Raw genomic sequence first — 27639 nt, forward strand, 5'->3', positions numbered from 1 at the left:
GATGTGCAGATCCAACATGCCCAGTTGTACTGTCTGGCTGATAACAAGGTGCATCAGCTGTTCAGGCTTGGCCTGCAGTGAATGAGTCAGGAACAGCCCGAGCCAGAGGAAGTGGTGGCGTATTTGAACAGAAAGCTGGGAAGTTGTAACTATTCCAGTGATTAGATAAAATCTCTGCCAGAGGTTCAAAGGATCACTGGCAGGTGAAGAAGTGGGAGACCAAAGCTTACCAGGACTTCACCTGTCCTTCCTAAGCCTTCCAGAGTAATCAACCCTGGATCAGAAAGATCCTGGGCTGAGCCCTGAAGGTATCTGAGATCATCTGCCCCTGCAGAGAATTCAGCTGAGCAGCACCAACAGAGCCCAAGTCATTTAAAACCTCACACAGAAAGGCTGAGCCAACTGATAAATCACTTGGACACCCCGGTCTCATTTACACTGACTGGACAATTCCTGGTTCAGCAGCAGTTCAGGTGACGTCTTCCCAGCTCCAGCAGTGCAGGAGGACCTGGGACACAAGATACTGCAGCTTATCAGGCTCTGGAAGCAGAGTTATCACTCCCAACACCTGTCTGCCAGGTGATGTGTGGAAAGGCTCTCACAGCACATCCCTGTCATCCCAAGCTGGTGAACAACATGTCACCACATCCTGGGAAGAGGATGTTACAGAGTGAAAGTGGAGTTACAGAAGAATAAAAACCAACCTGGGAGACACCCAACCACCTCACCACACCTGTGGGACAGTGACATTCAGGACAGAGGGAAGAGCTGGGCATCAGCACCACACTCAGCTGCTGCAGTGGGGAAATCTCCTCTACTTTAGTGGAATTTAATCAAAATGCTTCTAACAAATGCTACACTGGAGCTGAAAACCCCAGTCACTCGGTGGGATGACTTAGTTCATGCATGTCCCCCCTCCCCTTCCATCACTGTTTCTGTTGGAGAGCTCATTTCCTGCACCACAGTCTCAGAGGTATATTTGCTTACTGCTCAAGTATTATCTTCCCGAGGAAAAAAAAAAAAAGCTTTGTTTTATCTCAATGAAAGCTAAAAAACTGCAGAAAAAGCCTAAAAATAGTGTCTGAGATCTCTTGCAATTTTCACTGCTTTCCTATTGTAGCATCAAAAGCACTGCTCCTTCATGCAGCTATTTGGGCAGTTTTCCCTGGACAACTTTGATAAGTCCCACATTCCTACTGCAGAAACCATCTGAAGTGGGAGTAAAGAGACATTATTTCCAACATTTTGCATTAAAAAGCATCAACCAACACAAACAATCAAGACACAAAACACTCCTCTCCCTGAGATCCACTGCATCAAACTGCAGCCACCAGTACAAGACACACAATGAGATTCCCCTCAGAGTCAATTAAGGGATCAGAATGTCCAGAAACAAGTCAGCCCAGCCTAAAACTGGGTGAAAATACTGGTGTGTCCCTTAAATGCATTAAGGTAGTTTTAGTCTGAATCACCAAATGCATCCAAAGACTGTTTTCCTCATCACTGAAATGAAGTTGGAGGCCAGACCCATTTGCAGCTTTAAAATCCCCACCACCACGAGCTGATGTGGTGTGGAATTTCAGAGCAGCTAAATCTTGGGAGCAGAGGGGCAGAGCCCAGAGCTGTGGAGGTGAGGGATTTTTAGGCTCAAAGGAAAAAAAAACCCACATAAATGTACATCTGAGACAAATACTGGCATGAAAGGACAGACACAGAGCGAGTGTGCAAAGTGAAACGTGAGTTTCCTTCCTTTATCAGGAGTGTAAGTGCTTTTCCAAGAGGCAAGAGAGAAGGTTTTGGATGGAAGGACCTCAGGATGTGTGGAGGTCACTGTCTGCTCCATGGTCTGAGCAATATTCATACATGAACTGGGCAGACTAAGAGGGCAAGACTTGGTAATGCCAGACATGAAAATATCTGCAAGACATAAAATGAAGTAACATTAAAAACTCTTTGAAAATTAACTCCTACATAACTAGATAATGATCTTTAAAGCTGATGTCTTTGACCATTCTATGCATCAAAGCCTAAATCACTGAAAAACATCCAGTTTTAATTAAGCAGGTGAATACTGGGTGGGTTTTGTGAGAGTGAGGGCCCCTCAGCATTGCTGACATACCATCAGGGACCCCACAGAGGAACAGCAGACCTTTAGCTGTGGATTAGATTCTCAGATTATTAGTTTAAATGAGTTAGAAGTAAATTACACATCCCCCTTTCATGGCTGTTAAGACAGGAGATGAAACACAACCATAAAAATCAAGTAACTCATAAAGTGACTTTCACCTCTAAAAATCTGTTAAATTTTGTGAATTCCAACAATAAAGTCATTTTCCAGCAAAGAAGGGCTCTGCCAGCAGAGCAGCATTTTCTGAGTGTGTTATTCAGGACTGAGTTTCTCAGAAGGGAAACTCCTGCAAGGGGAAGGAGCAAACAGGGACTGGAATGTCTGAGTGCAAGCAGCTCATCAGCGAGGAGGTGGTTTCCTCCTATCAAGTTATCTCAGGACACCAAGCATCAAGGTTTTAACTAAACCTAAAGGACACCCCCCAGCTCTGATATCCCCAAACCAGGGGAAAACAAAATCTCTCCAACTCTCTACAACCTGTTTTAAAGGCAGAGAAGCCTTAAAAAAACCCAAACCTCATGGAAATAATGGAGACCTGCTGCTGCTGCCGTGGGTTCTGGATGAAGCCCAAGAGGAGAGGGCCTGGGAGGTTTTATTTGCCTCCCACGGAGCATCAGGAGGAGACCTGGAAAGACACAGCAGCAGCAGGAGAAGGGCTCTCCCCTTCCCTCCTCCCCCAGCACAGCCAACAGAGCTGAGACAGGAGGTGAGGCTCGGCAGCAGTAACTCTGCCAACTCGGAGGAAACGTCAGGGTCTGGAGAATTTCCTCACGTGTTTCCAATGTGTTTTTTATGCATTTTATTGCTCATCTGCCATGCAGATCAAAAACGCTGGAGGGATTCCAACTATTTCACACAGAATCTCACACTCCAGGCTGGCTGCAGCCCCAAAAGCCTGAGTTTCTTCGCTTGAAATACTGCCCAGTGTTATTTTGGGATGTGACCCGATAGCGGAAGCCCACGGGGACCCTGGAACGATAACCCTTCCAGCTGCGACTGGATGCCCGAGCCTGGCCGGTGCCAGCACGGCTCTGTCAGTGCTGCTGACAAACAAGGGCTCGGCAGCAACACCTCCCTTTTCACACCACAACAAACCCAGGCCTGGAATCGCACAATCTGGTACCCAGGGGAAGGGGGCAGGGGAGTTCATCTATCCTGGCACGGCCGACGCGAGGGAGCCGGGGCTGGTTCGTGCTGGAAACAGCCGGGGGTTCTTTTATCTGACAAGAGGAACCACCACCCCACTATCTGATAGGAGCTTGTTTGTTAAACAAACAGAAAGATGAAACAACGAGAAATACTTAAGATCAAGGTAATAAAATCCCAGAGGAGAAGAGAGATTCAAGGCTCCTCCGCTCCGGCCCATCCCACTTGTCTGGAAGAGCAGGAAGACTGACCAGAAAGCAAATGGAATAGCCTCCCCTGCCCATTCCCTGGCCTCAGTGCACGTGGGAAGTGTGGGGGAAGAGGGAAGGAGCTCAGGCAGGGTGGAATGATCCAGCACTATCAGATCACCAGACAGCACTCAAGGAAATTATGGTCTGGAGATGAGCATGTGGTGCAGCTTATAAATTCTGTAAGGTCAGTTATTTCCATAAAGATGCTCACAAGCAAGACCAGAGAACAATGGATAAATGTATTCCCCCATTCTTTCTGAAAGGGAAAAGGCCTCTTTATTCTTCTAATTGAAATGCCCACTTTCTATTACAAGTTCTTTCTCTCTGCAGTTGCTTTCCCACTGACTCAAGAACTACCAATACCTAAAAAAAATCACAATCTTGTCCCTTCCTTCCCCCTTTATTTCCACACCCAAAATATCTCAGTTCTTTCCATCACAACAATTACACAGCTGACTGGCAGGATCTCCCTGCTATTCTGGGGACATGGATAGACTCGTTCCTGCTCAGCAGCACAGGTAACTGAATCCTGCACCTCATGCTCCACAAAGCACTGTCTCCCAGCACTGAGCAGCCTGGAGACCTCCCCGTGCTCCACTCACACCACACACCCACAGCACATCCAAGAGGACACCTGGCAAAGCCAACCTGAGGGTTTCACAGATGTGACAGACCAGGATGTCTTTCCAATGTCTTTCCCTCACCACACTGAGAACTTTCTGGCAACACTCTGTTCCCCCGTGCTCTGTCCCCTGCCATACTTTGAGAAGAGTGGGGTAGAACCCAAAACCACGTATTTTTAAAGCTGTCAGTTTACCTGTTACTGATTTTGTGCTCATACACATGTGGGAAACATGTCCATCCACATTCCCAAGCTGCCCAAGATGACTAAAGACTAATCAAATATAACCAAAGCCCAGCAACATGAGCTGGTGACCCCTGACCGTGCAGAGTTTCCTCCACTGCCACGTGGCTCTTACCCCTTACTCTGTGACAAGCCAAAAAGCTTGGTTTTAAATTTAACAGGGAAGGACGACTTTGTCCTGGCATAAAAACCAGGGAATTCCCAGAAGGAAGCTCACTGCCACGCCAGCACAAGCTGCCCACTACACTTCCATGTTTTATGGAACTCTGTAAATTCATGGCCTTGCCTCTTCTCTTACATCCCACTTCAAAATGGGACAAGATCAGCAATCAGAAGGAACAAAGGGATTTATTTATGCAGTGAAATCACTGGGTTTGGCCCCTTGGATACATCCCTGGAAGCTCAACCTCTAATGTGAGCAAGGGTGATGTGGGGCAACAAGAAAGCAGACAGTTCTCAGGTTCTGCAAGAGAAAAAAGAAAAAAAAACAAGATCCTGGTACAAAACTGAGGGTGCCACAAGGACCTTCGAGTCCTTATGTGCCACTTACTCATCCACGCAGTCCTTGGGGAGAGGAAATAAGTGCTAGACTTTACAACTTCAAGGGGAAAACACCTGCCCACTAAAACAAATATTAGGGAGGCAACACTAGCAAGGCTTCAGCCTGTGCTACAGGGTCCATATTCCCTTCCCTTCCGAGGAGTTTCAGCTCCTCTCAGGCACCAGCGCTGACAATTACAAACCTAAGATGGGGACTGGAACATGCCAGGAGAGATTCGTGCAGTTTCCCTGCTCCAAAAAAGAAGCTGAAAAGCTCATTCTTCCAGGCTGGCTTTAGACAAACTGGGAGAAGCTGCAGGCTCAAGCTGCACTGCAGGGAAAGGAGCATTCGGAGAGGAGGCTGTCGGGAGGAGGGGCTCGGTGGCACACGAGGAATTTCTCTCTGACTGCAAAAATAAGCTGCTGTTCTAATCCAGCTCAGTAAATCTAGGTGAGTCTGGTCTGCTGGCAGAGAGCAGGTACAAAATAAAGCAGGGAGGAGGACAGAGGGAAGTGCTGCTGGCTTTACTACATTCCTGCAACGGGAGCCTTGCGGAACAGCCGGCGCTGCTACCGCAGCAGCCATTGATTTTTCAGAGGTCGATACTCCACTCCCACAGATCTACTCGGCAGGAGCTTTAATCACATCTCCTGCTCCTACCCTGTGCCACCCCTCCTTCTCTTCTCCCTCCAAATAAAATAAAATAAAATAAAACGTATTTAAAAAAAAAAAAAGGAAGGCAAGAGGGTTTTCCACCCTCTCCGAGCACTGAGCAGACTGAAAAAATATCTCATCTTCTCGGTCTTCGGAGAGCAGAGATTCAGAGCTGTAGTTGCAGCACAAAGTAGGGAAGGAGTAACGTGATTCATCCACAGAACAAGATGTCGCTGAAGGGAAAGCCTGCCATGTGGAAGGCCAGCATTCCCACCCGGAGAGCGCTGGGTGCTGAGCTCTTCCGCGGGAGCCCGGGAGATGCAACAGCAAAAATGGACAGAAGAGTTTCCATTTAACCCTTTGGAGGCTGCTCAGCTGCTAAAAGCACTCCCAGCTTTATCCACACGTTGATACAACATCAAATATCCGAGGCAGCAGGTAAATGCCGAATTTTGCCTGGCAGAGCAGTGTCACTTCAGCTATCCCAGAGGTTGTCCCATCCATCCAGAAGGGAAAGGATAAAACCTCCAGCTCCCACAGCAACACTGACCCCAAAACAAGCTGCAGGAACGAAGCAGGAGGATCCCAGGCACAACAAGCAGCAACATGGCAGCAGGACCAGAGGATGCTCTTACTGGTTTTCTGGATGGTGTGGGGATTAAGGAACCTACAAGTCAATCCCATCGTTTGGAAAGGTTGGTCTTGGGAAGGCAAGTGCAGGAGGGAAACTAGTACAGGCCTCAGCTGACAAAACCACAACCCATTTATTCAAAGAGCTTTTGTTTTCCTTCCAGAGGTTTTTAAGTCTCCTCCTTCAGTCTGAAGACAAACCCCAGATCACATAAAACACGGAATCACGGAAGAGGCAGGAAGCAACCCTCTCGTTGCCAGCCATGAGGATATTCCCATTCCCCAGAAGTGCTTCTCTGAAAGGCTCTTTCCAGAGGAACACATCCTCTGATGTGTTCCACACATTTGGACTCCAAAGCATTTAGTCATCCCAGCATGTGACTGTGCCACCAAAGCCAACCACCCGAGTCAGGGTGGGCAAAGAGGTGCAGCAAAGGCAGGAGGCTGAAATGATTACAAAATTAAAAAGGCCCCTGTTCATCCAATACTTTAGATTTTAAGATAAATCAGCTTTTAGTATTCTCATCTGCCTCTGAGACAATTAACAGTGATGCAACTAATTTCTGAAAAAGCGGAAGGAAGGAAGGTTTTAGGAGAGAACAAGATTTCTAAGGTCTCAGGTATTTGCAAGCCTGATGAATCCTGGTGGTTCTCTCACTGGAAGGTGTCTCTGCCCGTGGGTGGAACAAGATGAGCTTTAAGGTCCCTTCCAACCCAAACCATTCTATGATTCTAAGAGAGAGCTGGAAGCTGGCAGCTCCTTCCCAAAGCCTGTCACACCTGTGGGGAGGCAGTGATGGAGCAACGCGGCTGAGCCCCAGACCTTGGAGCATCTCCAGAGAAACCACTTCCCATCAAGAACCTTTCTGTAATGCCATCCTTACACCCAGGTACTGCTGATCCGTGTGGGATGGAGACACCAGAGACACGACTGGAAAGAATCAAGGAAATTCCCCTCTCACTCTGGCTCTGAGCAGGGAGTGTGTACAGGAAGAGGTAAAATATCCATGGAAACCTGGCCCATGGGTCTGACGTCTGCCCGGTGCTCCCCCTTCAGGGTCAGAATGCCAAAAACAGTCAATTCCTAGAGCTGTCACTTTTTGTCATTTCAGGAAATTAAACCTTTTTTTTTTTTTCCTTTAAATAAAGGTTTCTGTTTTCCTGTGTAAGACTTGACTCAAAACTGTAATAAAAACCAACCATAAAACTCCTCCTCCAATACCAGGACTGGTTTGGAATCCTGGCATGACCCATCCAAGCCCATCCTGGCTGCGGGAAGGGCATGGGGGCAGCTGAAGCCTTGGGTCCCTGCCATGCCCCACATTTGGGCACCATGTGGAAAGAGTTTTCTCCATGACATTTATGATCCCACTCGTCTCCAAGACAAATCAATCCTGCACGCCAGAAGGATATTAAGAGGGAAATGATTCCTGTAGAGCAAAAGCTCTACAGTGGCAGTGCTTAAACACTGTGTTAAACACCTTTATTACCCCTGCAACCGCTCCACGCAGCAGATGGAGGTCACAGCAACACAGACTCTCCCTCCCCAGCACGGGGTGAGACCTCTGGCAGGGTTAAGTTTTGATGGAAAGGGAAGAGGACGAGGATCATAAGCCCAACATCAGACTGACAAGCGGCTTCCGCGCCTTTTAAAGGGTCTCCAATGACACCGAGTCAGCAGCAAAAAGGAAGTGAAAAAATGATTTCCCAGCCCCACAAGGAGGAGAGCAGAAGCAGAGGGGTCACCCTGTGAGGCCTGAGCTCCGGCCACGGCGCAGGAGCAGCTCGGGATCCTCAGGAGCAGCTCGGGATCCTCAGGAGCAGCTCGGGATCCTCAGGAGCAGCTCGGGATCCTCAGGAGCAGCTCGGGATCCTGCGGCTGCGGCGGCGCAGGGGACGCGTGTGACGGAGCACAGACCATTGTTCGGGATCCAAGAGCAGGACTGGTCATCCTACAGCAATTTCCTGCTGCAGCACTGACCTGCCTAATCACTGTGGCAGGGCCTGGAAGAACAAGGGTAAAAGAACAGGAGCCTGTTCTGCGCCGAGGGAGCTGCCGAGGGAGCTGCCGCCCGCTCCGGGGATCACCGGCTCTGCTTCCAGCTGGGTGGGAATCGCTGGGAAGCAAAGGAAGGGCTGGGGGCTCGGGGAATCTGTGCGAGGCGTGCAGGCAGGAAGCAGAGCTGAGCTGCTCACGACCAGAATAGAAACAGGAAACGAGCCCGGCATCGAGCATAGCGCAGCTCCTGCATCAGCGGCTCCGGCACGGCTCCGGGGGGATGCTCGCTGCTGGAGAAGGGGACAGGCTGGAGAAGGGGACAGGCTCCAGGCAGTGCAGTGTGGGGTGGGGAGTTCCCCCCCTGAACACCCTTCAGACCCAGAGGAAGGGGTGGGAGAGGAGAAAACTGCCACATGGGCACACAGCAAAGCAACCCCGGAGCGGGTCGCAGGCGTGGAACTGGAGTGGCCAGGGTGGAAGGTCAGGGTGGCTCTGGAGCAGCACCCTGTGCTCTCCACTATTAGAGAAATGTAAAAAATTGGGGGGGGAAAAAAAAAAAGGCACAGCCTCCTCAAGAAACCACGCAATGGTGGCCACAGTCACACACTCAAAAAAATCTTGGGCAGAGGATCACTGACCAGGGAAAACCACATTTTTAACTACCCCATCACTGTAACTCGGATAAAAACTGTTCAGATCAGCATAGACTGGAATGCAGGGATATCTACCACCAGAGTTTGGGGTCTTGTGCTCCTGGGGGAAGCCTCGGGGTGCTGGTGGGTTTATCTGCATATCCACTGTGCTGCCCAGGCCCCACATCACTGCCCTGCTTTGAAATGCACACACGGCTAATCCCTCTCCTAAGGCAAGCAATAAGACAAGCTCAAAAGGCCAAATACAAACCAAACAGAAGCAGGAAGTCCCATATGGAAAGAGAAAAAAGGAGAGGGGGAAAAAAAAATAAAAGGCTTGAAGTGACCAGCAGATTCAACTATAAAAGGTTCTTTCTCCCTTTCTCCTGAAAAAATTGTCAAAATTATTCATTTTAAGCTCAAAGAACAGGCTGCTCCTCCCTCCCTCCACAGCAGCTCTGAGACAGTTTTTTGCTGCATTTCAGCCTGTTGCATTGATAATTTCCAGGTCAGGGGACGCAGCTGACAGAGCTCAACTTTATTCCACTTCAAGCACTCCCAGAGCACAAGTTGAAATGACCAGTTGTTAAGAATGGAAAATTCAAATTGTGCTTCCGTGACAACCTCCAGGGTCCAAATTCAGTAACTACTTGACTTAGAAAGGAAGAGATAATCAAACCAAAACCACCCCACAACTGCTGGGGATATTCACAGACAGGCTCTGCCAAAACTCTGCAGCCTCATTCCTCTCCCCTCCCCACAAATCCCAGTTTTGTTAAATCCACACTGCAAAGACCCAAGACCAAAAGGCAAGTTTGGAAGTCAAGCATGGATCAGGAATGTTTTCAGTTGGTTACAATCCTTTCTGCCACTGACAAGACACTTTTCAGATTTAAAGTCAGGCATGAACCAAAGTGAAACACCACTAATAAACCAAACAGTTTTCCAATAGTGCAAAAAATCAAAATACTGAAGTTGAAAGTATTCCTGCTCTACAACAAGATGAATATAAACTGCCCAGAACACGGATGGGGTTTCTCCCTCGGGATATCCAGTACACTGACCAAACTAAGGACACTCTGGGCAGGGAATTCTGAAACTTTAGCCCAAGCTGTCCTAGTTTGCTGCCAGAAAAATCCAAACATAACTTTGCAGAGTCAGGACCTCCAAAACCACGCCAGTATCTGCCCTCCTGGTTTGGCTGTATGTCCCACCCCAAGCAAAAACCTTTCCTACTGAAATGCTGAAACAATACCTCTCACACCAGTTTTAGGCTCCACATGTAGGAAAACTTCTCTGAAGAAATCCCAGAAGCTCCAGTGAAAAGTAAATATAAGCCAGTGGACACAGATTTGCTTCAAAAATGGCTTTGGGGGCCAACCTGGAAGCTCAAACACCACAGACACCGACCTGTGGCTGGGAAGGAATGAACAGCCTGGTGGGCACCACTGCCTCCACCCCTCATCCACCTCAAAGCCACCAGGAACTTGCCCCCAACTCCTTCAAAGCCATCAGACAGAGATTGGGGCAAAGTTAACATCTGCTCCACGTTCCACAGGGAGATACAAAATCCCTCCCAACAATCCTAAAACTCCAAAGAACTTTGGGGCAGAACCGACCCGCAATCCAAACCCAAACGGATGCTCCAGCACCCAATTTGCTTCTCCCAGACTTGCTGCCAGCACCTTCCATGGTTGGAGGCAGGTAATAGCTGGAAATGTTTGACTCTTTCAGCCTCAGAACCCAAACTTCAAACGGTGAAGACACCGGATAAACTGGATACGAACTCGCCAGGAGGAATTTTTTTGCTAAGGAGAAGAGACTTGGGAATCTCCTGGGAGAAACAGTTTTATCCTAAGGATGACTATTCCTCTGTTACACCCAGACACAAAAGACTGCACTTCACTTCTCCTGTGCAATTGCAATCTAAGTTTAGTTTGGCTGCAATCCTGGCAGAGGCTCCCTTGGGAAGCAGTGAATTTTACATAGAAATTCCTCACCTTGCCTGCTACAGGAAGGAAGAACAGCCAGGACACTCACAGGGATGCTATTCCTCTTTAAAAGCCATCAGAGAGCTCATATGAGCTCAGGAGGAAGTTTAGTTAGTGGCACAAAAATCATCACTGGGAAGGGATTCCGAAGCCCCCACCCAGAACAATCAACGTGACATTCCTCAGGTCCCTCCTGACAAAGCCACGGGAGCTGAACAACTTGACAATGTCCCTGCCAGGAGATCACCACCTCCTGAAAGGGTGATGGATCAGCCAAAGAAATATTCCCCCTTTATTGCTTAGAATTCCAAAGTGAACACTGATCTACAATATCAACGTGTAAAGGCCAGAGCCTCACAAAGGCATTGGGTACATAAATTTAATACTTTCCAAGGACCCAAAAAGCAGGAACCTCCCTTTTCCTGCTGGGGGCTGATATATGTTTAATTAAAGATGATGCATGGCATGATTTGCCCTGATTCCAAGATTCCCAGTGAGCAATTCCACAGAGCCCACTGAGGCTTGGAAAAGGGCTCAGAAATAGGAAAAAAAAAAAAATAAAAGCCCACAAACTAACTCTGCTTCTGTAAGTCATCCATGATGGCAAAAGAGGGATCTAGGAATCCTCCTGAGCAGGATAAAACCTTCTAAACCAGACAGACTGAGCAATATCAGGAAGATAAAAAGAAATTGATGGTGCACTTCCATGGAGCTCTTGTGTTCCTGAGCATCCCCAGGCCAAACTTTGTGCAGGAGATTGATCACTGAAAACAAGGAGTTGGTTTCCAGCATCCCTTTTAACCACCCCACAGCATCCCTGTCTGAGGCCCTTCTCAGTTGGTGGCTGCTCTTGTCCTACAGGATCCAAACAAGGTGACAAGGAATTGTGGAACAAGTACAAGAATAAGAGTGATTTTTCTGCAGGGAGCCTCCTTTTTTTGAGTTTTGCCTACCAAGAAAGAAAAGGCCCAAAAATACACCAGCAAGCTAAAGACTGCTGGATTTCTCAAATGCAAATTATTTGGTGACAAGGCCAGGAAAACCACATATTCCCTCATTTCTGGGTTCCTCCACTCTTGAAGCAGAGATGAATTCCTTTTCTTAGACTGCTAGGGAGAAGGGACAACTTGAAAAGGGCCAAATATATTTAACCACAAGGTATAAAACAAACTCCCACTTGGTGCTGAGCAGGAGCCACTTCTGCAAAGCAGAGTTACAAATTCCTATAATCCAAGGCAGGGGGATCAGTAGGGTTCAGGAAGGCTCCATCAACAATGCCACTGAACAGGACTTCCCACCGTTCCAAGCTACAGCAATTTCTTCAATTACTTCACTTCACTTTTCCTACGTTCCTCGCCAGAAGATGGGTCACATGGAAGAACTTGTGGAGAGGCAGAGTGGAAAGAAACATGCTATTTAAAAAGATTTTTTTTTTCCCCAGGCCTCAGAACAAATTAAATCTTTGTAATCAGGGTCCAAAAGGAAAAAAAAAAAAAAAAAGAGAGAGGGAAGAAAACGGCAACAACCCACAACTACTCCCATTAGGTGGTCAGAACTAGAATCACTCTGTATTTTTGGGTGACAATTTGTACCCACAATCCAAAGGAATTATTTCAAGGGGCTCACAACAAAGCTGTTCTCATTGCTGGGAGCAAAAATAACTTGGTTATACACACAGCTCACTCCTCTGGCCAATCCAACTGCAGCTCCAAACACTGATTTAGCCAGTGGTTAAATAAAAAAATAAAAGTTCACTCACTTCCTACTGGGTAGAATTCATGCAACCAGTAAAATCGGAACTCAGCAGCTCCAAACTTTTCCTCCAAGTCAAAGGCACAGACCAAGTTGTGCAAACTAATCTAAAGTTTTAATACTTCTCCATTTTCTTGATGTTTTAACCCAAAGTTAAACTACTCTGGTCCAAAAAGTGCTGAACGCTGGGCACTAATCTCATCCCCAACTGGTCACTGCACATCCAGCAAGCAGATTTAGGATGCAAAAGGAAATATAATTCTCCATCTGTCAAGGAAGGAGCTACATGGGACTGATCTTCCTCACTCCAGGTACTAATAAACTTGTCTTTTTCACCAACTGTTCAGTCAGATTGGACCAAAGAAGCTTAAATCAGCAGTATAAGGATCCAACGAGACAGAAAAGGAATGGTGCTCCAGGCTGCCAACCACCAGTGCCACAGTGGGCTAAGGAACAGAAAAATAAAATAAAAATAAGACAATTTCCCCTGAAAGTCAGGGCCTACTCTGACAGAGGTCAGGTACTTCAGCCACTGCAAACAGAGAGCCCAAAAAATGAAATGTTTTCGGCAGAACCTGCCAAGCAGAGTACTCAGGGTTAAACTTCCCTCTCAAATCCATTACTTTTGTAAATTACATTCAATCTCCAGTGGGAAGCCAGAAGCTAATGACTTAGTAAAAAGCACAGGCAGCCTCCATCATTCCCATTTCCATGTGGAATACTACCAGTGCTAATTTATCCTGCTGTGCTTCTGATTGCCCTCACCCCGTTCCCTCCACTCACCGGCAGGCTGGAAGGTCTGGACTGAAGATTCAAGTTCATGTCTTCTTGCCCTTTACTGGAAGCCATTGAGGGAGCAGATGATGCCTGGGACCCAAATGAGTCTTGAGATAACTCCTGAAACATCAAGAAACACCACAAAAACACCACAAATGGGAATGCAATAAAGCCTCTGTTGGAATCACTCTGGTATATTCTCACACTGTGGAAGATTCGTGTTCCCTTGGTGACATTTGATCAAAACAGGAGGCAAGACAGCAAAGATTTGCACACAAACACTGCCCAACTACTACAGAGTTGGGAGTACAAGTCTAAAACCTGACAGAACAGTATTCTGGAGCTTTCCCTTACAACAGATCCTGGAGATCAGAGGCTGTCCTGGGACCTGCTCATTTCACTTCTTCACCTTCTAACATCTCACCAAGTACCTCATTACATACACAAGGCAAGTCAATTAAAACCTTCCACTTTTCAACAGCTGCCTTGGATGCGTCGCAGTGTTTGCTGAAAGGTCCCAGCCAGCTTTGTTTCTCCTCCCTAAAGCCAAGTTTTACATTTAAGAGCAAACTCTTCCATCACCACCCACGTGTCGCTCTGCAAACTGTGCTCTGCCATTGTGCTGAAACAAGTAGCTGTGGGACCACCTGGAGAACTGCAGGTGGAAACCATTCCATTGTGGAATCCTTTACACTGCTATTTACAGAAGCACTGAGGTTGGAAAAGACCTCCAAGGTCATTGAGTCTCACCTCTGACCAATCACCACCTTGTCAACCAGACCAGAGCACTGAGTTGTTCCCTGAACACCTCCAGGAGTGGGGACTCCACCACCTCCCTGAGCAGTTCCAATGCCTGACAACCCTTTCCATGAACAAATTCTTCCTGAACTGCCAACCAGCAGCATTTTCCTTAGCATGAGTCTTTAAAACTGCAGTATTAGCATGGCCTGTTACCACCACATCTGAGACACAAGAGGAGTCAGCCCGGCTCTGATCATATCCTCCCACCCGACTCGTTGACGCGTTCAACCGATTTTAACGCACGAACCAAAAGGATTTGCACAACTTTTTAAAAACAAACAAACAACAAAACACTTGCAGAAGATAAAAAAAAATAAAAAAGGCAGGAGATGACCTACCTGAGGAGGGGGGAAGCGTTGCTGGGAATACGCAGACTGCGGCTGCGGCGGCTGGGACTGGGGGTACGACGAGGACTGCTGGGACAGGGCTGAGGAAGCTGATTGCTGGGTTTGCTGCTGCTGGTACGGCGACTGGGACTGCTGCTGGGAGTAGGGGGGCTGGCTCTGGGGGTGCTGCTGGGCTGTGGATTGCTGCTGGGGGTATGGAGTCGGGGACTGCTGATGGGGCGGCTGGGATTGCTGCTGGGAATACGCCGGCTGCGATGTCTGGAGCTGTGGAGCTTGAGATTGAGGCTGTTGCTGCTGCTGATAAGAAGGCTGAGAGTGAGGGGTCTGGGATGGAGGCTGCTGGGAGTATGGAGGCTGCTGCTGCTGGGGGTGAGGGCTTTGCTGGTTGTAATATGGAGTCTGGCTTTGCTGCCCATACGCGCTGGGGCCCTGCTGCCCGTAGGGAGGCATCTGCAGAGGAAGAGGATGGAGTTATGCCAGTTACAAAGGTATTTCTCTCACACACACACACACACACACACACACACACACAGAGATTATCCTCAAGAAGTAAAAACTCAGAAACCTGTGCAGAGCAGTTAACTGGGAACGTACTGGAAATGCCAACACCTACGTATTTCCCAGACAACAGCAAAAGTCACTTGTGTGTGACATTATTCTTGGCAGTAACAAAATTTTAATAGCTAAGCCTTTAGGGATCTCCATCTGACCACCCTTCAAAACTGAAAGGAAAAACTGCTTGCTCCAATAGAAAAAAAATAAATAAATAAAAATTGTCTCTTGAATCCTGCAAACAGTCCAGCAGGCGCCACTCGGATCATGTAATGAGCCAAAACTGACCTGAAGTCATTTCTTCTGCAAAGAACAGCTGTGTCTTTAACACAACACAGCGGAAAGAGGATCTCCCTCCCCTCGCTATTTATTTTTCCCTTGTTGGATTCACTGCTCTGCTGCTGCTTCTCTTGGAGACGAGGATTCCACAGGTCCTCGGGTGTCGATCACACCTGGATCCAGGTGTGGGGCAAAATGCAGCCTAAAGAAATGCCATTTTGCCTAAATAACCAGTTCCAACCTGGCAGAACGTGATCCCCTTCAGAAGACACAGCATTCTGTTGCTCTTTTCCCTGCTGTAACAGAGACCACAGAAGACCAGGTGCTCTACCTGCTGTGCATATGAGATGCTGCCCATCGTACTTTGCGTCCTGCTTTGCATTCCCATGGGATATCTCTGGGGAGTCTGTGGCCCATAGGGCTGTCCTGGGTAGCCATGTCCTTGCTGTGGCCCCGCCTGAGGTCCCTGCTGTTGTGTGTAGGGGTTGTTCCCTCCGTAGGGCTGTGGCCTCATCTTCCCCATCTGATCCATCGGGCTCGAGGGCTGCAAGGCAAGTTGTGACACGTGATGTACATCCAATGCTACGGGAATTGCTCCCGACTTCCCAAAAACCCCAGAAGAAAACTCCAACAGGTCGGCGCAGGGAAAAGGCTCCTCGTCTCCCTCTTCCCAGCTGCTAAACCCCAACATTACAGTTGGAATTACAGCAGGATTCCTGCTGTCCTTTCAAACCCACAGATGTTTCGCCAAGAACAAACCCAATGAGAAGTCATTTAATGCTGACATATCTCCCGTGGCAGGACAGGGAAGAAGGATCATTAAGAAAGATGAATTATCAGTGTAAGCGGCTTTTCCCCATAGCAGGTAGTAGTTTAATGTCCAGATATTCCACAACAAGGTAAATTTGGGCTGGAAATTTAAATATTCACAAGAAACACTGTTTTTTTTCACGTATAACAAGGTCTCCCAAAACACTACAGGCTGTTAATTTACACTTATGCATTTCAATTAATCCACACTGATGCAGTAACGCTGGTCAGTGCTACTGACATCCACAGCAGTTTTATTTTTGCCTTTTTTTTTTTTTTACATGTGCTTTGTGTCTGCTGCCTTTTGTAGAATAAAGAGTTCTGAATGGAATTTATTCGGATGCAGGCAAAAAACACTTTGTCAGCCTTGAAAGTCAGCTCCCTGAGCTTTAGAGCTGAGACAAGACAACTGAATAAATGCAACTTTCCTTGGACTTCCTAATCTGTGCTACCCCTGCCTGGAGCCAAGACGTGGGAATAGTCAATCAGATTTCCTGAAAGCACCATAAACCTCAAGACTATAAACCTCAAAACAGAGGTTTTCTTTTTTTACCTTGGCAGTGCTGTTCCCACACTAAAGGAAGGGCTGTTTTGGCATGGTGACCTCTAAATGAATCCCAGCACAGTCCTTAACCTCCACCACTTGGACTGAATGGGAATCCTTCCCTGATCTCCTGGTGACCTAACTAATACCAATTAGATGTTTTCCACCAGATCACCATGACAATGGACTCTCTATTACACCATCCCTTCCTGCCACAAGCCCTGGGGTGGTATTTGTACAGATCCACCCTCTCTAGCTGAGCTCAGGTGCTTGAGGAGTGGCACTACAGGTCTGCACAAGCAAATATCACACACAGCCAGCTCTGGCTGGAAAATCTGAAGAATCCCGGAGACCAGAACAGGATTTCACTTATGTTTGCTGAATCCACCCTCCCAGGGAAAAAAAAAGTTCTTGCAGTATGCTACACTTCAGAAAATCCTACCCCAAGAGCCAGCACAGCTTGAAGCCCCAGCACACAGACCCTGTGAACATTTGTTTGACCAGCTGTCTGCTGAGTTTGGCTGCCAGCAGAGGCTCAGCCCCGAGCCCACAGCAACACCGAGCCAGAGGGGCACCACAGGGAGTTAATGGTGCTCTGGTGGGGCAACAGCAGCTGGGCCATGTGAGGGATTTAATGGGGATGGCAGGAAAAGCACCCCGTTATTGGGAAAAGGGGGGCTGCCCGCTCAGTGGAAAGCAGGCTCCCCACACCAACATGGCACAAATCAGTTAAGAACCAGGTCCAAGTCCTCTACTCTACTCCAGCCCAGCTTCAGACACCCACAGAATCATAGGATATGCTGAGCTGGAAGGGACCCACAAGGATCATGGAGTCCAACTCCCTGCACAGGACACCCCCAAGAGTCACACCATGTGCCTGTGAGCCTTGTCCAGATGCTCCCTGAGCTCTGTCAGGGGTGGTAAAGCAAACATCCCTGCAAACACAGCATCTGTCATCCTGTGGAACCTGCTCCCAAACGACCCTGTGCATGGCACTGGTGTGATTCTCCCTACAGAGGCGGATTTTGGATGCCCTTCCACGCTCAGCTGTGCTCATGTTCCCATTCTCCTCCACGCTGATACTAAAACAGTTCTGAACAAGTTGTATTTTGTGTTTTGTGTTCAAGTTACCACAGATGCTGCTGCTGCTGAGGAGTAACACAGACACAGGCTGCAGGACTCCAGGCTCCTTCTCCAAGGAAGCCCCAGATCCCTGCACTCCACACCCAGAGCCCACACAGGGTTCTGTGCCTGGCTCTGAAAAGGAGCTTCCATTCATGGGGGCAGAAAAAAGAGCTCTTTGATGGTTCTGCTTGGAATCCTCAGAGCTACAGGGCTCAATCCTGAATGGAGCACCCATGTGGAGCCCCCATACACCCTAAAGGATGCAAATGGTGTTTACATCTTCCCAGCAATTGTTGCTAATGCTTCCCCAGTCCTGCCTTGTGGGTATCACCTTACATTACTGACATCTTCTCCCTCCCCACATTATCTTCTTTGGTATGTAAAAACAGGGCCACCAGGAGGTTTCCCAGTCCCTGGCTTTTGACTTCAGCCTCTCTCTCACCACCCCCAAACACACACATCCTTCCTTCCACCTGATAAAGTGCAACTTTGGGGTTACTGACTAAACATTTCAGCATCTTTTCCGTTTGTTACTTGCTTCCTCCTGGTTATAACTCACCTCTGCAGGTAGCTTCTCAAATACATTCCTTTTGAGGGATTTTGGGTTTTAATTTATTTTTTTTTTAAATACACTCAGACCACATGCTGCCACACCTCTGCACTGATTTTCTTGCCTGTGGTCACCCACAACAGTAACCATCTCTTCAGAAAAGAGAGAAACAAGGTGAGGATTCACTTTTTCATGACTCCTACAGGAAGCATGACGAATGCTAAAAAACTCCCAAGAAACATTTGGAACTTTATGCAGCCATTAAAAAAAAAAAAAAAAAAAAAAAGAAGACAGGGAAGGAAAAAAACCCAAAACACAAACCCCAAAGATATTTCCAGGATGTGACCAAGTCACCTTGATTGCTCAGCATAGGAGGACACAACAGTGCCTCAAACTGCTACCCTTCCAACAGGCCCCAGCACAGAGAAGATGCTAAAAACAAACACGAAGAGTATCTAAATTGCAGCCTTAAAGATAAAATTCTATCAACAGAAGAAATGTAAACGCCAATTAACCTCTAATGAAGGAACTATTTCATACACAGGCTCCTGCAAGCCAACAGGCTAATTCGTGCTCCCCGGGGCTGCATCTCAAACGCTGCAACGTGTTGTTTCCTCCCTCAAAATACCCCACTAATTCAAAATATCCCACATCTCCGTCTTGCTGACGGGGCTTTAACTGCTCTCCACTTGGTATTGTTGCTCTGGCTCAAAGAGCCAACCATCAGGAAGCCTCCTTGAATCTGCTACCTCAATCCTTTCAGGCAGTTTAACTACGTGCGCCTCATGAAAAGAAAAAGGTTGAAACGCAGGGATGTGGGGATTGATCCAAGAGCTCCTGTGAAGGTGCTGGGAGGAGCAGAGGTGCTGCACAGCCCCTTTGTATGCCCGTGTCACACGAGCTGGGCCGAGAGGAAGCGATGCCTGCAAGAACACTTCAGGATTAATAAGGAAATACCAAACTCCGACTGCAAAAGGCTGGAAATTCTTCTCTGGACTGATACGTGGGAAATCCTTTCAATAGGAAACCACAGGAGTAGATTACTGTGATTACACTTCAAAAGCAAAGGCCCTGCCACAGAGAGACATAATTGAGAGAAAAGTGTTGCTCCTTGATCACTGAAGTCCAGACCCCCTGCTTACACCTCCCTGCATTCATAGAAATTGCTTCTATTCTCCCTCAATCCCGCTATCTCTGCTGTTGTGTAACACTGTCAAGTACCAAAACCTGGCAAAATATTGTCCTGCCACCAGTCAAACTTCCCAAAGGAGAGCTGGGTGGTTCTGTGTGTAATGAGAGCGACCGAACGCTGGTGCTCCAGGGAAACTGCTGAGCTTTTGGGAAAATTTAGATATATTTCTAGGCTAAAGAGTTTGTAACAGCAAGCCCAGAGTGAGCTTAAATTGCCGAGTTCAAAAGCTCTTCAAATCACTACGTGTGATGTGAAGGGTGTCAGACCCCTAAAATGAAGCAGCACAGGGAAATCAGCTCTTCTTCCAAACAACACCAGCGTTTTCCTCAAAAAACAAAAAAGAAAAGAAAAGCTTTAAGCAGACAAGAGGATTACACAACAGTTCTTTTGAGATTTTGTCTGGTAGAAGAGAAATTTGGCCTCTTGAACGAGTAGTTTGGTTAAATTGGAGGGGACTTGCTATTGGTCCCAGTAGGAAAATGAGTAAAGGGAAGAGGCAAATCCCGCTTCGGAAGCAAGAGCCAAACCCTCCACAGCTGTACAGAAAAATGGAATTCTGACCTTCCCAGTTACCTTATTACGTATTTCTATTTTATTAGGCCAGAGGAAGAAAAGGAAGGAGAGTCATTTGCTGAACTCTCCAGTTTCAAATCAGCATCATTCAGCTATTGGCAAATGTGGGGTGCTGGCCACAACTGGTTTCCTCATCTGCCCCCTGAAAAAATAAAAATGCCAAAAAAATAAGAGAAAAGCCCAAAGCCCTCACCTTGGCTCTTAAACCTTTTCCTGACCAGCTCCGTTGTCCGTTTTTTGTGATAAAAAAATAATAAAGAGCATTCCTGGCTGTTTAACCGAGAGGAGCCCTAATTGATTCCCACAGTCATTAACCTGCATTTTACCTCGGAGAGTGGTAGTTAAGGAAGTCGGCACTGCTATTTATAACTCATCTCAAATTGAGGGCAGACTGCCTAAAATCTAACACATCCCAGCTGTACTCCTGTTTGAACTGGGGCCAAGGGAATTTTTTAAAGCAATCTTGGCACTGAATGAATGACACCAACAGTATGAGCGCGCGTGTGGTTGTGTTGTGGTGACGTAGCAGTGGAGGTGGAAGGGGAAGGGGGGGCCAAGCGCCGTAATCCCTCTCTCCCGAGCCCGGCTCAGCCCCGGCCGGCACTGGAGCCGGAGCCGCCCACCCAGAACCAAACACAGGAAACGTCTTTTCCTGTGGAACGCCTTGAAGTGAGAAGCACATGGCTAATCTGCATAAAAAGCAAAGCCACACCAACTCCTGCCAGGAAGGTTAGTGCTCGTAATCTCTGGCCACGGAGCTGGCTGCCTGCGAGGACTTGGACCCGCGCCGGATAACCCAGAAAGAGCCGGGAACAGATGGGAAGGACCCCGGCAGCAACAGCCCCGCACGTGACGCGCCACATGGCCCCGCCAGCACCAACTATTGTTTGGCTACCGGTACAAAGACGAGCCAGGCCAGGCCTGGGGAATCCAGTGAGAGGCAGCAGCTGCTCCCTGCCCACCCTCAGTATGGCTGGAGAACGGGGACCACCCGACCCCCTGGGGGGCTGGAAGTTGTTGAGCTGAGAAGACGCTGAGCGGTCCCGGTTCACCCCGTCCCGCAGGCTCAGGGAACCAACTGCTCACCTGCCCCAGGCTGGATCCACACGGGATCTTACTGCAGTGAAGAAACTGGGTCTTGGAGAAGAACGGGCTCTCAACTCGTGTCTCCAACCCCTCGTTACCCAAAGGCAAGGACGAGCGGTCTCGGCAGCCAGTGGAGCTACAAAGCACATTGCTGTGTTGGCTACAAAAACTGCATTAGTGATGGACAACGCTGGGAAAGGGGAGCTGTGTTCCCCAAGAATTTGTCAGCTGGGATTGTGGTCATATTGGATCTAATCACTGAAAGCAGGCAAAGGAGTAAAACTACCCCTGCCCCCCAAACCGTCCTATGCTGTTCCTACCAAAAGCAATGACCTGGATGAAGCAGAAAAGCAGTGACAGCAGCAGCACCATAACAGGTTGGGAACACCTAAAATGGCTCAGGAACAGACCTGGGTTCAAAATCAGTTTTCCAGTTCCTTCCGCCCCATTGAAAAACACCAACCTTGCCAAGGCAGGAAAGGGAACCTCCACAGGAGAGTCAAGAGAAACAGAGAATCACTCAGGAAAGAATATTTTGTCTTGATCACAAGGCTGCCAAGAAGCTTTATCAACCCAGCATTAGTGTCTCTAAAAACTATCCCTAATCAAAGCCAAGAGGCTGCACTGACCTTTGCCATTTCTAGTATGTTCTGCATCCTCTGGAGTTACCAAGAGCTCAGGTTGCCATGACCCACCAGTGCTGGGTCAGGTCTTGGAGGTCTCAACCTCCAGCACCACATCCACACTGCTTCCAGGGACAGGAGATTCGATCTCCCACCTCTAAACCCTCCCCCTAAACTAAACCTCTGCCGTATTTTTATGCCCAGGAGGCGCTGTGAGAGTTACACTGCCTGCAGCATCAAGGTACCAGTGCATTGAGCAAGACAAACCCCATTTTCCATGTGCTCCACAGTGACATTAAGTGCGACGGCACCTGCTCATAAAGCACAGGTCTCGTGAACAAGCATGAAACACAGGGGAGGTATTGCCCAAAGCTGGCACAAAGCCTTGGAGATCCACCAAAATCAACCAGGCCGTGGCAATTCCACCAGCTGACACCAGCAGTTACTCCCTTCTGGGAATAACTCACCACCAGGGCAATGCCACAACATCGCCGAAAGCACAACTAACAGAGAGGTGGGACACAACAACATCCAATGAGCAACACAGGAGGCTTCAGCAAACCCTACTTTGAGCTGGTCACGCTCATGTTTGCAGTTCAGACACCTTCACACCCATCTGTCTCTTCCAAAACTCCACACACAGGTGACTCCAATAAGCAGAGAAACGAGCACAAACTAACGACCGTCCCCATTTGGGAGCAAACATGGTTCATCTTCCAGTGAGGGGCACTTTCATCTGATCTATTTAAGGTGCAACTGGCTGTGCTAAGGTCAACACCCCAGCCTGAACTCGCTGCCTTTTATAGCCTTCTGAAGGGCCAGTGTGCCGGGTCACGCTCCATTGCCCCTCTTCCCACGGTGGTCTGCTTTTCAAGAGAGACACAAGAGGCTGAGGGGAGGTTAAAGTGAAAATAAAGATCCCTCCTGTAGTAGATAAAGGTGCTCCCAAAAGAAAACACCTAGAAAACCCCGTGGTAAACACTACAGTGAGGTGTATCCACCATCTCACCAGGACAGTTTAAACGACAAGTATGTTTTCCTGAGAACATCACAGGAATGCACAGTTCCTGTTTTGCTTTTCCCCCCTCCCTTTTTTAACTTGAGAAATCTATTAACTTCCCTCAGTCCCTCAGCACCAGCAGGACAGCACATTGAGCCCGTGCTGGCCCTGCTCAGCACCCACCAGTGACCCTCCTTGCCTTCTCTCCGGGGCAGCACCATGACTTTGGGAACAGCACTCCATTCAGGAAGCAGGACAGGATGATCTGACTCACACCCATAAGCTTGGGAGTACCAAAACCTGACTTCTGGAACACAGTACAGCGTTACAAACGCTCACCCCTCAGAAACTTGCAGGACAAATACACTTTTACATGAGCTACAGAAAAATACAACTCCCCCCTACGACTGCCAGAATCTAACTCAGATTTGGATGCATAACCAGCAGGTGATGTATCACTGTCATCTCATTATCAATGGCCAGTGCAGATTGAAGTACTGGTTGCCAAAATAACTGACCTCTGCTCGACAGTTTCAGTTCTGCAACTGGAAGGAGCCTGGTTTTTCTTCTGACTTTTTCCAGTAGGTCAGAGTTTGACCGAAGACACTTTCTATTCCTCTAAACTCCTCCTAACACCCAGCCCTCAGAATAAGCTCATGACACCAACACAGAAGGAAAACAGGACGTTTTCTAAATTACCTCAGGCACCTGCTTCTATCTGGAGCTCCTGCAAACTTAAAACCTGCCCTGTTCAATGTCCATCCTTTCCTCGATCATTTATTACACCACTTTGGGGAGTGTAAATCTGCTGTAAATCCAGATGCTAAGTTGTACCAGTGGAAGAAGGATGAGTTTCTCCCAGCAGCCATCCTGTGACCTGTATCTCCCTGCTAAACACAATCCAGTAATTACCCATTAACATTTCTCAGCAAGAGCCCAGTCCACACATCTCGGAGGACTTTCCCAAGCACAGCTCTTACTAATATTCTTGTAATTGATTAAAACTGGCCAGAGTTTTGCTTACAGGATGTATCATTATGGAACATTTCATCCCTGAAAGAAGTCGATCAGAAGAACGTGATGTGGTGGGGAAGTGAAATGAGAGTCACCCCTCAAACCCTCACTGGAAATAACCCCACAGGAGCCCAGTGTTTGTGTCCAAGTACAAGCAGAGTTATCTTACTTCTTATTTTATTAAAAACCAGAGGGTGGGAAGGTGCCAAGCCTACCTGTGTTTTAAACCAAGTGCATTCACTGATTTCATCTTTCCTTCCCAGGCTGACTTTAAACAAGCCTTAACAAATTCTACAAATCCAGCTTACCGAGGCTCTGGATTTCACTTCCTTTCCTCAGTCAGTTGATCTCTCTGACACGTGGCCACGTTGGTTATCACACCACATTATTCAGGCATCTCTCAGGACCCTTGATATAATATTTCAACCACTATCATATCTAAAGATGACACACAACTGGTTTTCTGCTATCTTCAGGATCTACTCAGAGGCAGAACAGGACATTTTTCTGGACTTGTGAAAAGCTGTCGTATAAAAGGACCTGAAGCAAGATTTATGCTGTAAACACTGAGATGGGCTGACCTGGGAGAGGGGGAAACTCTGCTCTGTGTTTATGCAAACCTTGTCCTCTCACAGCACCCTCCTCCTCCTCCTGGGATGCACAAGCAACACAATGGCTCCTCATGGACACCTCTCCAATCTGCAGGCCTGGGGCACATCCCTGTGGAAACAGCACAAGGGATCCCCCACCTCCTGAAAATTAGGCAACAGCCAGAGGATTCATTCCCTTTCCCTACATCTTTCTCTTGCCAGCACCACAATGATATGACATGTCTGTAAGTACCTGAAAGGAGAGGGCAGAGGATGGACCAGGCTCTGCTCAGGGGTGCCCAACAACGGGACAAGAGGCAACAAAAATGATGCCCATCATTCTGCCCATTGCTCTGGGCAGAAAATGATCCCAGGAAGTTCCACCTGAACATGAGGAAGAAGTTCTTTCCTGTGCAGTGACCAAGCACTGAACAGGCTGCACCGAGAGGGTGTGGAGTCTCCCTCACTGGAGATATTCCAGAGCTGCCTGGACACAGTCCTGTGCCACGTGCTCTGGGATGACCCTGCTTGAGCAGGGAGGTGGGACCAGATGACCCACTGTGGTCCCTTGAAACCTGACCCATTCTCTGATTCCATGACTGAACACCCATGTTGTTCCAAAATACCACAATGTAAGGCCTTTGCAGGGGCTCTGGGTTAGGGAACAGCCCAAAGCCTGAGCCTGCCCAGGGCATGGCTGGAAGACACTGTCCCTGTCTGACAGCCCAGCCTGGGCAACCTGGCTGGGTCATCAGTTCCTCCTTTATCAGACCCTGACGTGGGAGCAGGAGCTGAGAACCATTTACATGGTTCTTTTACCATGGCAGGAGACCCTGATAAACACCATTTACTGACTCAACTATGGCCAAAATTAACAAAGAATTGCAATTCTTTTACAGTATCTGCAGACCAGTGAAATTTTCAGGCTTTTCCCAGCCGGTCAGGGTCAGATGATGCAGTTTGGTATTCAGACTGTGTGATCTCTGTACAATTCCTATATAATTTCTCCAATAATTTCATTTTAGGATGAAAACATAATTTCCTCCTATCCAAATAATTAGGTAACAAGCTACCCCTCATTCTCAGACTTCAACTCACTTTAGAAGCACACTATTCAACCAGCTTTCCCCAAGTGTCATTGTTTGCTCCTCCCAAAATCTGAGCAACACCAAGATGTAAAGAAAACTGCGCCTCAGCTCCATGGGAGATGATCCCAAGGACCATGTGACAGTTGTAATGAGGTGCTGTTCCTTTTAAGATGGAAAGAAACTTCCTTCCTGAATATTAAATCAGGCTTTAAGTTTAGCCAACCTCCTACGTCTGCTCTAATGAACTGGAGACAAGTCAACAAAAAGACATTCGAGTGTCTCATTACAGCGTTTTCGTTCCAGGCCGACTTCCACACTGCAAGGAGCAAAGCAGGCTCATGTTGTACCACAGAAATGGGACTGGGCCAAGAGCAAGCCATAAAAAAAGCAAGACTAGGAAGGGCTAGGATGGAAGAGCAGAATTATATTGAGTGTTACCCCTTCTTAAGTGATCTCAGTCCGATCAGTACGAGAGCGGCTGTTCCAGGTCACCAGAGAGTCACAAAATATTTGCTCCAAGCACTACTGAAAACCTGAAAGGGCTTCAGAAACCCCATAAATATAACCTGTGGCAAACTTCAATCGCCCAGCTAATTCCCCAGAACCCCCCATTTCTTTTAAAACAAGCAGTGCTGATCTTATGGCCAAACATCTTTTGCTACTGAACACAGTGGATATTTTCCAAAACTTTAGGTCTGAAGGAAGAACCCATGCAAGAGGTTCACTAGAGTTTACTTGCTAGAATAAAGCTGGTTTTATTGATTCATTAAAAACCCTTCCTGCACAGAAATCTGATGGGTGCTGGTGCACACTCCAGAGTTGATAAGACACCTCCAGCACGGCCTCCCAGCTTCCTAAAAAAATTCTTTCTAGCTCTTCATCCATAAAATGCAGCAGCACAGGTTTCTACCCACTTGTGTCTGTCTGAAAGCTCCAACTGTATTTGAATATCTCATCACTTTGCAAATCTGTCTCATTTTACACCAGAATAAACGGAGGCTGAACAGACTCGACCGGACAGACAAACTCCCATGACCTCTTCCCACGCTGGGTTGGTGTGAGCTTAACCAAGGAGCCTCTCAGGATCAGGTCAGGGCTCCACGGTCCCAACTCTCCTTGCACACACACAGCACTGTGTGAGAGAGAGGTACAGCTGTCAGAAGTGCCTCATCCCAGTTTGCAGAGTTCCATCTTCTCCACAGCAGCTGCTGCTTCAACAGGAGCTGCATGTCAGGGCCTGTAGCTGCTCCAAGCCACGTCTCTGCTCCTGCAGAATAACTGAATTTATTTAAAAGTGTGTGTTACGGAAGACCAAAACGATACAAGAAGTCTGAGGTTTGGGACGAAGCTGTGGGAGAGACAGGCAATCCCAGTTTAAGTGAACACAAACCCCGTGCTCACCATGCTCATCTCCCAGAATTCAAACTCACAGCTCCGTGCTGGACACCACCTCTGCTTTGGGATGGGGTTCTGTGGGTCAGGCAGCTCTAAGTGGCCAAAGGCACAGCCTCATTCCAGCCAGGAGGTTGGGATGAACAGCCACTGATTACCTCAAGAGTATCTCACACACCCCCAGGTCACAGGGCAGGAGGTGACTGTCACCACACACCAGGTACTGCACCAGCCCCAGTGTCACCTCATCAGGAAGCAACTTGGTAAATCCCAAACCCCCTCCCATCCCTTCTTACCCCTCTGTGTTTTATATCCAACGCAAAACAAGGTAACAAAGCTTTGTTTTGCTAATAGAAAACAGAAAAGTTACTTCATTTCCCTTGTCATTACAGCAGCTGACAAATTTGGGTGCTATTTTTGTGGGTTTTATTGAGCCTTCTCTTATTTTAGCCTTAAAATTCAACCTCCAAGTCTCCATTTCGGTTCCACGGAACCAAAAATATTTAAAATAGCAGCAACAACAAGTTACCATCTGCATTTACCAGGGATGAGCTTGGTAACTTTATAGCAAACCACAACCAATCTCCAGTATTTATACCCAAAAGATCTATTTGCATCCAGCAAGCAGAGCTGCTGTCGTGCTTCTGTTGGGAAGAGGAGGTTGGGGGAGATGGAAAAAACGTAGGCAAGAAACTTGGAGCTGCAGC

The 27639-nt window shown here is 47.8% G+C and overlaps 1 protein-coding gene across 2 annotated transcripts in view; it reads right to left on the bottom strand.

The window, feature by feature from the left end:
- The window catches only part of ARID1A (AT-rich interaction domain 1A), a 54443-nt gene that overhangs the window by 17961 nt on the left and 8843 nt on the right, over nucleotides 1–27639 (bottom strand). For both annotated transcript variants that reach the window (XM_018081294.3, XM_008920535.3), the window contains exons 2-4: nucleotides 15677–15889; nucleotides 14506–14964; nucleotides 13373–13486 (exon numbers count right to left, since the gene is read on the bottom strand). In XM_018081294.3, the coding sequence (XP_017936783.1) occupies nucleotides 13373–13486; nucleotides 14506–14964; nucleotides 15677–15877 (774 nt within the window). In that variant the 5' untranslated portion in view covers nucleotides 15878–15889. The remainder of the gene's footprint in view (nucleotides 1–13372; nucleotides 13487–14505; nucleotides 14965–15676; nucleotides 15890–27639) is intronic.

The sequence above is a fragment of the Manacus vitellinus genome, unplaced genomic scaffold, assembly GCF_001715985.3.
Source record: "Manacus vitellinus isolate BGI_N305 unplaced genomic scaffold, ASM171598v3 scaffold_52_pilon, whole genome shotgun sequence".
NCBI classification, from domain to species: Eukaryota; Metazoa; Chordata; class Aves; order Passeriformes; family Pipridae; genus Manacus; species Manacus vitellinus.